This window comes from Eurypyga helias, unplaced genomic scaffold, assembly GCF_000690775.1.
Source record: "Eurypyga helias isolate BGI_N326 unplaced genomic scaffold, ASM69077v1 scaffold348, whole genome shotgun sequence".
Classification (NCBI taxonomy): domain Eukaryota; kingdom Metazoa; phylum Chordata; class Aves; order Eurypygiformes; family Eurypygidae; genus Eurypyga; species Eurypyga helias.
Window position 1 is genome coordinate 129,209 of NW_010264738.1, and position 11,262 is coordinate 140,470.

At 40.3% G+C, this 11,262-nt stretch overlaps 1 protein-coding gene across 1 annotated transcript in view; it reads left to right on the forward strand.

Moving 5' to 3' along the window:
• PTPRZ1 (protein tyrosine phosphatase, receptor-type, Z polypeptide 1) overlaps positions 1-8,490 on the forward strand; it is a 98,361-nt gene extending 89,871 nt beyond the window's left edge. The window contains exons 22-28 of the mRNA XM_010156459.1: positions 1,871-1,964; positions 2,283-2,356; positions 3,353-3,481; positions 4,957-5,103; positions 5,399-5,541; positions 6,148-6,283; positions 7,470-8,490. Of these exons, the coding sequence (XP_010154761.1) occupies positions 1,871-1,964; positions 2,283-2,356; positions 3,353-3,481; positions 4,957-5,103; positions 5,399-5,541; positions 6,148-6,283; positions 7,470-7,610 (864 nt within the window). The 3' untranslated portion in view covers positions 7,611-8,490. The remainder of the gene's footprint in view (positions 1-1,870; positions 1,965-2,282; positions 2,357-3,352; positions 3,482-4,956; positions 5,104-5,398; positions 5,542-6,147; positions 6,284-7,469) is intronic.
• The last annotated feature ends 2,772 nt before the right edge of the window (positions 8,491-11,262 follow it).

Genomic DNA, 11,262 nt, shown 5'->3' on the forward strand with positions numbered 1-11,262 from the left:
AAATGCATGCAGTCAGTTGGGATAAAAGAATTATTTGCGTACTCTTAAACAAGGGATTAAACAGGTAGACAGATAGATAGATAAGCCAAGAGCATGAGCATGAGAAATAGGCCACTGTGTAGATTTTGGAAAATCTAATGACATGCCTTTGTATGAAAATCCCAGAGGTAAAACAACAGTCTGGAAAGGTGTCCTTCTGGCAAAAATCTCATGAGCTATATTGATCAATCAATATACTCCCCTCAGTGTACAGCACTGGCTAGGAGATAGGCTTCACCTCAGCAGGCAATAAGCGAACACTGTGGTGCTTCTGGATGTAGAGATCAGTGTCTACATGCATGGGACTTGTAGTCACTCAGAGAAGGAGCAGGCCCTGCCACATAACAGCCCAGAATCCATGAGCAAAACAGCTCACTGACTCATGGGGAGAGTGGCAAGTCTAGCTCACTCACTGGGTCACTTATAGAGGATGCATACTACCTTTTCAAATGAATTTTAATCCAGAGACTTAAATGTTTCCAGATGAGGTGGCCAGTTTTTGCTCTCCCTAATTTAACAGGAAATGAATGATTAGAACCTTTTTTCTCTAGGATTTTAATTCTAAGAAGGATGGCATATAATAATATGTATTCTTCATACAATTAGCTATTGGATCGTAAGTAAAATCTTAAGCAGATAAGTCTGTAGATAATGTCAGTACCTAATGAGGCTATGAAAAATATTAATATATTTATTTTCTGAAGTATTTTTGTCACATAGGGACAGTAACTAGTAAGTAGTAACTAGACTCTTATCTCAGCTGTGATGTGCTTGGAGTAATAAGCATCGCACCTTTCCTACACAGGTGAAAGAATAAAAAACATAACATATACAAACAGAGTGTATAAATATATATAAACACAGAGTGTGCAGTGCAAATTGCAGGAACCGTGTAGAGCTCCAGTTTCAAGAGCTTAAATATTATCAGAAAGGGACATGTCTCATTCGATCTCATTTTCCTTTGCAGAATTATTAGAATAATAACAAAAATGTGGAGTCTTGTTTTACTGAAGCACTGTTTTATGTGAAAAAAAGATCGTGGTCTAATTCATTTTCATGAACTTCCCTGATTCTGTTTTTCCAAAGCAGGCACCTTCTGAAAGCTACACATTGCCAGCCCAAAACATCACAGACGTCTTTTGAATTCTTTTGAATATTTGTTTTAATCTGGTTGTTTTTATTAACAATCAAGAAAAAAAAAATTGGGAAAACCTTCTTTCCAAATTTATTTCATGCCTAAGCAGTATATATCCAACACTGTGGTATATTAACATGTATGCTCATTCATTCTCATACACTTTTCTGTTTGAATTGTATTAGTTGAAACAAATAAGTCAATGAGACCCTCACCCAGATCGGTCCTATTTTCCTCTCACAGATTTGGAGAGAAAATCAGGGAGCTCATCGCTGGGATATACAGAGATGCCTCACTTCAGGAGCTGTACTGTCTGCATAACAGTGCAGATTTTTCTGCACAGACATTTACTGTTTTCCTAAACTATTTAAAGTTACACAAACAGCCATCCAGGCAAAATAGAAGTGACACTGGGATGGCAGCAAGAACTGGGGGAGATGGATATGGAACATAATGTAGCATTTTCACTAAAAGCTCGCTTATCGACCTAGGGCTCAAGAATCATTTGAATAGATAAAACAGTGAAGAAAAAAGAAAGATATTCTGATGACTTGCTAAGTAGTTTAGCCAGATAACTATATACCTAAAATTGAGAGACACATCTAACCTGCAGTACTTGCACCCTTCTGTTTAATGCAGCTAACGAAGGAATGGCTTTTTTATAGTTACCTGATTTTTTTAACTTCATTGTTTCAGTTACTGAGCCAGTCTAACACACAGCAGTGTGATTATTCAACTGCACTCAAACAGTGCAACAGAGAAAAGAACCGAACCTCATCCATCATTCCGGGTAAGCTTGGTCAGATCGGCTTCTCTGGGTGGCAAAATGTTTATGAACTGCGCATGTCAAACCTTTAATCTTTCCTCAGCAAGAAGTGAATGACCTCTGCAATGGTGTGGAGCAATGTTCTGTACAGTATTTTTAATGAAGAAATTATGTAAGTCCTGCACATAGGAAAACAAAATAGATGGCTGGAAAACACTTCATCTTGATTGATGGAGCTTAGTGCTGTCATTACTATCAGCTGTGTGAGATAATGGCTATAATATATGAGTCGTTGCAATATACCTACTAGTTCATGACTTTTTTTTTTTTTTTTTTTTACAGTGGAAAGATCTAGAGTGGGTATCTCATCACTGTCTGGTGAAGGGACAGATTACATCAATGCTTCCTATATTATGGTAAGTCAGCTAACTGTATTGGTGAATAACAAACTCCCACTGTGAGGCTGTTTCCAGAGCTGCCATGTGTCCAAGTTAGGGTGGCACAGCCCTAATTTTGAAAGCTCCTTTCTTCCACTATTCACCCTGCCTGAAAGAGTTACTCCCCCCAGAGAGTATTGTTACTGTTATTACTGGGTATAAATTTGGTTAAGTACATTGCATTTTAACAATCTGTAGAACCAGACATCCCATCATAAGTTTAAAAACTGGTGAAGCTAAATGCCGCCTATGGGAGGATCTTTTGGGGTGAACTAAAAGTGTTAACTAACAAGCTAGTTTTTAAGGCATGTACTGCCGTTTGCCTTCCTACCTGCACATCTTGCAGCGCTTTTGCAACTGGCACAGCCCAAGGCACCATAGCTCATCAGCTGTCCATTATCTTTTTGTTCCCTGGGGTTTATTCAACTCTTTTCCCCTCGGTAACTGAAAGGGAGGAGGAAATTCTTCCCGGGCATTCAGGAAAGATAGGAAAGCTCCCTGCAGTGCTGTGTATGCATGATCCTTCATCAGGTGCATTAGTGCACAGGAACTGCCTTTTGTGGTAAGAAGCTGATCTGGGACATCTGTACAAATTAAGAGACCACTTGGAATTCTTTTATTTGTTTCAGGTTGCCAGCTCCTCAGGAATTCTGGCTAATGTAGAACAATCACCATGTGCATGAGTTGATGTATTTTCATTTTGAGTTGGCTGTTCAAGTCTCCACTGATGTCTTTTGGGGTTTTATTTGATCAAATATTTTGAAGTTTTAAAAATCATCTCAGTGTAATTGACTTATTCTTTTCATCCAGAAAATATTTCAATGGAAGTTTGACATTCTTCTAATATTTGCAGGAAGCCAAAGAAGGTGCAAGTCTGCAATTTATTTTCTAGGCTTCTGGCTCTGTCCACAAGAAGCTTCCTTTAAATGTTCATAGTTGGGCATCATTTCTGAGTCTGTTGATTTTGTTTCACAGGGTTATTATCAAAGTAATGAATTCATTATTACCCAGCATCCCTTACTACACACTATCAAGGATTTCTGGAGAATGATATGGGACCATAATGCCCAGCTAATAGTCATGCTTCCTGATAGCCAGAATATGGTAAGTTTTGTGGCTGCTTGTTATGGGTTTATGTATGAATTTTATTAGTGTTGCCATTTTGAAATATGCAGGATATGAGAAAATATCTTGGATTTGGGAAAAATAATAATAATAACACTGTGTAAAATCCCTAAATCGTCTAGTGAAAATCTGGAGATCCCTGTCTGGTCAGATTGCAAATGGCATGAGAAAATATTGAATCATTCCTGTCTAATTTATGAAAAGAGCCAAACAGCAGAAGTAACCACTATACAAGGTTAGTTTTCACTCCAGGACTTTTACCGTAGTTGTAATATGGCTTCATTAGCTGTTATTAGGTAAGGGGAGAAATATGTTGTTTCTCTTGCTCATCTCCTACAGTTATAAACAAGTGTTTAGCAGGGATTTATCTGACTCTAAACAACAAAGGAAGCCCACGTGTTCATCCTGCATGGAAAATTTAAGAGAAGATGCATATGTTTTTTCAGTTACTAGAAATGCAGGAATATCTGAGAACTTTTAGGTTGGCACTTTGAGAAATCTTGAGGTGTGAGAGGGCATCGTGTTTGGTAATGAGTTTGGAGGAAAGCCATGCAAATGCTTTGGAGAGTCTTGCATGATTGGAAAAACGTGTGTGACTGACAGTGTGTGTTTTTTCATCTCATCAAATATTTTATTAATGTTACACTTCCTATAAAGCAGGTGGATTTTTAAGTTAGCCCTTCTAATAAGGGGAGTTGTTCTGCCATATGGTGCTGGTTCATTATGATTCCAATAAGAGAGACACTCGGACTCTGTAAAGTTCACTTAAATGCTGTTTATTAGAGCTAACACTTTAAAGGAGAGGTTAGTATAGATAATCTTACATCCCATCAGAATGATGCTGGGAACCCCGAGTTGTGCAGCATTGACTGTGTCTCTGATCTAGGTACATCACACCATGCAGCTCTCATCCATGGAAGGATTACCCTCATTTTGGTCATTCAAACCAATATAGCTGCTTCTTAAAAGAAAACAACTCTCTTCATAATTTTTTCTGTCAGACAGAAAGGAAGTTCTCGTGATAACTCCTTGCTGTGCTTCTAGGTAATCCCAAGGCCACACAAGTGGCGTAATCATCAGTACTGAGTGGGAGCTGCCTGCCGGCTCCTATGTTAAAACCCACCAGCTGAGTTTATCGCGTGGCCATGGGCTATGGGCAACACAAACCAGCCTGAAGACTAGGCTAGACGCATGGCACAGCACAGCACATGGGCTGTTTTGTGGGTCACTGTCTCTGTGGGGCACAGTGGTCTTCTGGTCAGGATCACTACGGAAGTGTCTGAAAACCATCACTTGTCATGTTTGTAATCAAGCACTCAAGACTTTCATTTGTCAATTTAAGCCTAGCAGGCTGCATCAGTTACACACGTGACACATTATTTATTATGTTGGATTAAGTTTAAGAGCTCAACATTACTGACTTTTATGGCTGATTTTTTTTTTTTTTCTTGGAGGCTGAAGATGAATTTGTATACTGGCCAAACAAAGATGAGCCTATAAACTGTGAGAGTTTCAAAGTTACTATGATTGCTGAGGAACACAAGTGTCTGTCTAACGAGGAGAAGCTCATAATCCAAGACTTTATTTTAGAAGCTACACAGGTAACACTGTCATAAACATATAACTCAGGACTTGATTTGTTAAAGGTAATGCTGACATATTGTCACATTTTCTATGGTAAAAGAATGATAAAATTCCATGCACCTGAAACACCCAGGGAGGGAATAACCTCTGTAGTTAATGTAGGGACATGGGGAATAGGGTAATCCAACCTCCATAGCAGAGGGATTCTGTATCTGGAGGCTGGAGCCAGACTGGAACAGGGTGAAGGATAAGAGTAAAGGCCGTCAATCTTTTACCAAATTGATTTATGCTTTTTGTTTTTCACTCTTTTAGGATGACTATGTACTTGAAGTGAGGCATTTTCAGTGTCCAAAATGGCCAAATCCTGATAGTCCTATTAGTAAAACTTTTGAACTGATCAGCATCATCAAAGAGGAAACTTCTAACCGTGATGGACCCACAATTGTACATGACGAGTAAGAACTGCAGCTTTCAGTTTGTTTTGATGTTTTTCCTAGAACCATCCTTTCATCTCATTTTGAGTGAAAGCCGCTGAAACAAGGCACAAAGTCTGCCCCTAACAATAGTGGTGCTGCTTCTGTTTCAGCAGCATCAACGATAAAAACATTTTATTTTGTCTCACTTGAATGTTTTCTTTTCAATTCTATGATTTTGATACTCCAGATGATCGTCAAGTAGGGCACTGGAGAGGAAATCAATCAAGGTCTCATTGCCTATGATTGAAAGAAGTCAGACTATTTAGTTGAGGCACCTTGCCCTTCTCTAGCTCTTTCATAATGGCCAAAAATACTGAAATGTTGAAATACTGAAGGAGCTGAGGCCTTTAGGGTTTGTTTAGTAGAGGACTGTAGGGAAATTTAAAGACTCTTCAGAAGTTGTAGGCAGGTGCTGTGGAGTTGTGTTAAGGCACTGCTGGGCAGGCCTATTCCAGAAAGTATAAAGATCACATGACAGAAAGTAATCCTAGCAGTTTACTCTGGATTTTGTATTTTCTCCAGCTGTTAGAAACTTGATCCTGTTTCAAGAGACTTTTGCTTTGCTTTGTTCTTTACTTCACAAAGGCATGGAGGGGTGACAGCAGGCACTTTCTGTGCATTAACAACACTGATGCATCAACTGGAAAATGAGAACTCAGTGGATGTTTACCAGGTAGCAAAGATGATAAATTTGATGAGGCCCGGAGTCTTTACAGACATTGTAAGTAATAAGCAAAATGTGTGCATATTTTTGTTCCTGTGTGGTGTTATTAGACTGCTTAGATCTTAGGACAACATAACAGAACAATTGGCATCTTAGTTTCTGCGTGAGTTAATCAAAACTGTCTTCCAGAGGTGCTGTAGGGGACCTGCTGCCAAAACAAAGTATTCCCTGTAAAAAAAAGTGTTATGTGGTCATAAAGCAGTCATATTCAAAATGTGCAGAGCTGTCACAATCATCATAAAGTCTGCATTATGTCATGTAAATGAAAGTTTTCGTTCAGCAGAAATAAATCTGTAGTCCAAGTAGACTCTGAAATAGTTACCCTAGTTTTCAGTTTCATGATGGACCTTGATCTTTTATGATCTGTTGAATGGTCACTTGGCACCATTATCTCTGTGCTTACAGAAAGCAAAACCATGAAAAGCATGACAAATAAAATTAGGTTCTAAGTGTCATACAAATGAAAATTCATCACAAAAATTAAAAACTACAAACCTTTGCTGATACCACTGCAAATCTGACTGCTATAGAGCTGCAATGGATGCAATAAGAACACTTTAAGAGAAACAGCCTCCACTTGCCTACACTCCCCAGATGATGCTCTGCACAGAGCATCCAGATGTTCCCCCTTCCCACCTGCAGTCCATCTGGCTCCAGCACTCCCCATTTCCCAGTGTACCCAACTGACACCCCTCACTTCCTCAAGGCAGTGGCCTCCACAGTGAATCTTCCCACAAAGTCTTGTCTCTTCCTATGCTTGGCAGCATCTTCAGCAACATAAATGGCAACTGCAAGCACCAAAAAAAAAAAAAAAATCTGCCTGGATAGAATGCAGGGGACAAAACTGAGAGCACATTCAAGGGAAAAAAAAAAAAAAGCCAACAGACAACTAGTAGCCCTAATCCTGACCCTGTTCAATCAATGGGAACTTTATTATTTCTTTAAAAATACAGTTTTCTCCCCCAGCCGTACTGTGTTTAATTTTGTGCTTTACATTGTGCATAGGGGGAGCCATTAGTCAGAAAATTCATAAAGCTGCTAAGTAACACAATAAATTGGGGAGCACAGTATATTAACAGACTGACACATCAGCTGTTAATTAATTTTCAGTAACAGTGTTGCGAGATAACCTAACATTATTATTTCTGATAACACACTGACTACATCCTCTTTCCTCCCCCAGGAACAGTACCAGTTTCTGTACAAAGCTATTCTCAGCCTCGTCAGCTCAAGGCAAGAAGAAAACCCTTCAGCATCTATGGACAGTAATGGCTCAGCTTTACCCGATGGAAACGTGGCTGAAAGTTTAGAATCCTTAGTTTAACTAACACATTGAATTAAACACACACACAAACCTACATCAGCACCTGGAGTTTACCATTAATATTTTCAGTTTTATACTTGGGGGGAGGGGGGAATCTGTCCAGCCACTATATATATAATCAGATCCAACCGTTGCTCAAACGTCATTTCTGTTACATAGGACTTCACTGCGGAACTTTTATCATTAACAATGTGTGCCTTTTCTAGAAAGATTTCTTGTAATACGTTGTTACGTCTGGACTAACTTGATTGACTTTTACAGTGTTTCTAAGAATTGAATTGTGGTATGTTTTTTCAGTATTAGTTTTTGGCTTTACTTTTAACTTAAAATTATCATATTTATAGATGTTAGGGGACTCTCAATTACAAACAAACATGTCATGGTTTTAGTATTTGATTTATCTGCTGTATTTATAACAATTTACATTTGCTAGAAATATAACTTTTAATATAGTAGAATGTAAATAAGGTACGGTTCTCCATAACATCCAACCTTTTAAGACTTCAATTAGACATTTAGAATAGTAATCTGATACTTACTGTAAATACTGTTACTTCTGTAGTGATTCCATGGACCAAATTTATATTTATAATTGTAGATTTTTATATTTTACTACAGAGTCAGTTTTCTAGTTCTGTGTAATTGCCTTGTTAAAATGATGTAGTCCGGTATGGTTTTATTTTAACAAAGTCTTCTGATATATAATTGTGCATCTTAAGCAATTAACCTTCATATATCTGCATGTGATTTTAACTTTTTGTGGGAAATAGAAATCATTTGTTTTGAAATGATAAGTTTTTATGAGAATAACACCTGTACTTGGCATTGTTAAATTGTTTTTACCTATGGCATTGCAAAAATAAATATAAATATTCCAGTCTGTGCTTAGCGCTCTACCACATACAGGAAACAGTCTCCACTGTTACATGAGAGAGTTTGTACTTCCAAACATAAGGACTCGAGGCTGGCCTGGAGGTGGCTGCTTTTCCTGTGGAATCTGCGAGTTCAGAAGAGATGTTTAAAAAAACATTACGTTTTGTTATTGAATCCCTACTCCATGTCCTCCCATACCCATAGAGTCCAGGCTAGCTGCCGGTGCGGCCTCTCCCGGCCTGATCACCCACAGGCTAACGGGCTGTCCTGGGTCTCCACATTGCCTTCACTGCCCTCTTGCACGACTTTTCCATCCTGGTTTGGCTTCCGGTGATTCCTTCAGGTCCTGAGCTCTTTGCTGCCTCCTTGGCAAAGCAAAACCAAACTCTGGGAAGCAGTAAAGCTGGTAAGCTCTGCAAGAACAAAAGCAAAATGTTTAACTTGGCCACTCAGTTATTTTCTGTAACCTTCTGAATGGCAAGAAAAGGTGCTGATTGTACTGAAGGTTGCCGCACTGAGGAGGGTGAAGACTGGAGCAGGCGAGATCTCAGTTTAACACTGGCCCTGAGACGAACTGTTTTCTCACTTTGGTACATTCAGTTGCTACGTAGAAATACTGAGAGCAGAGATACAGTTCTGGACCAGAATTCCAAAGAAACTAATGGACAGTATCTTAGATGAAAAATAAGGAATAGGAGAAGTCAGGCCTGATGTGGACTTGGAGTTTTAGTTGATGATGTCCTGAGGCAAGGGTGTGTGAGGGATCTCAGAGTGTCAGCAGATAGATCTAGACCCCCTTCAGCCATGTGGGATTGAGGATAGATGGAGCTGCCAACAAAGCCAGCACAAATTTGGGTTTAAAGGAATCTTAACAGTGGAAACTTTAAAAAATCCTCATACTGTTGATACACAAAATGATTGTGAAGGTGCTAGACCAAGAGACAGAATAGCTAACAGTGAAGCACTTTTTCCTGCTCTTGTTCTCTTTAAAAAAGAAAAAAAACATACAAAATAATCAAAACAATGTAATGCACAGTTTGTTTTGTAAAGCTGTGTTAATGCGCTTGAATTCTCTTCTACACGTGAGCACTTCTCTCTATAGCCACAGCAATGCAGTCCCAGGCATTATGGAGTAGCTGAACCCAGGGGGCTTGTGGCCCCAGGGGCTTCCCCCTTCCTGTCCACCAAATGTAGGACGATTCTCCTGTCTCAGCCCAATCCTTCTTTGCAGGTCCAGCCAGGGACCACGCAGGGCACATACTGCACACAGGGAGATAATACACAAGCACACACACCTGGAGAGTGGTAGAAACAGGATTCATCACACAGAAAATAGGACTAGGATTTAAAAGGAAGGCAGGAGAGGGGGCAGTGATGAAGTGCAGGGCACAGACAGGGGAGGACACCACCTAACACTCTGCCTACATGCATGCATCCCCTTTGACTCCATTTTCACTGGCTTATTTTCGCCCCCTCCACCCTGATCCCTCTGTTTCTCCCCCCAGTCTCCCTGGCTCTTTGTAGATAAACAACTTAATTACCTTTTCTTCATGGGCCCCAGTTTTGTGACATCCATCCTCAAATGTGAAACTTGCGATGCTGACACTTAGCTCATCCGAGCCGTACCTGGCATTACCAACACGGGTACCTTGGTATTTCTGGCCTGGCGAGCTTTTCTTTCCAGAGGGTCTCCACCAGTTAGGCCTTCCCTCCTGTACCTCCTCACAAACTGCCTGGGAAGTGCAGCCAGGCTTCGTGGCACTGTTGGTCACATCTGTCAGCTGCTCACTCTCTCATCCTCAGCAGCTTTCCCTCTCCTGCCCAGCAGTTTCTCAGGATCTGTGCAGGCGGCTCAGCCTCGGGCCTGGTGCCCACCATGGCACCAGCAGGTACTAGTGCTTGCCTCTTTAGTTCACAGCTATCACTAGTTGACTGAATAATTCAGAAATGAGGGAACCTGCTTTTCTGAGCCAAGACACCTTTGTGCAGGTTTTTACACATTTCATTTTTTCCCAGTGGCCCTTGTCACAGCTGCATATTTGGTAATTCTGAAATCCAAGAAGAATGGGACTGAGATATGGCTTCCAAGTGCAAGTGAACTTACACAGTAACCCTAGCCAAGTTAACCACCTTTGAAAAATAGGATCTAGGGTTTTCTTATTACTGTATTTCTGTTATTTTGGGGGTGATGAGAGTTACACATGTACAGAACGGGCTCCTTGTCCCAAGCGAGGTGTGCTGTTATATAAGCTGTGTTTTCTTCACAGCTTGCAGGCACAAAGTTGGTGCACATGAAGGGGTGTAACGACTGCGCTCTGAGGAAGGGAATGTCTTCTTTTCCCAGGTGGCCTGGGGGTTCCTTACTACTCCCTCAAAACCAGTCTGACTGACACCTTGCACTGGCACATCTGGCGAACGAGGACAATGGTATTATATAATTCCGCCCTCTCATTCCAAAAACATAGACACAATTTTTCCTTTCTGAATCTCGAGGGGTGCCCATGCAAGAGAGGTTAATTGTGATCTTATGGCCGTTTGCAAACCACATTCCATAAGCTTCTTACCGTATACTTCCGCTCTTCACCACATCAGCGTACAGCCTAAGAAACAGTAATGCTCACGTGCTACTGCTCCAGCCTCTTCTTGAGGAAAACTGGCTTGTAGCCTCGTGTGACTTCCCACATTTCAACTTGGTATCTTCTACTGATGGATTTACAGCGGTATATACAATGTATTTTTTATGCCCATTAATTCTGCTTTTCAACCCCCTATGGACCGA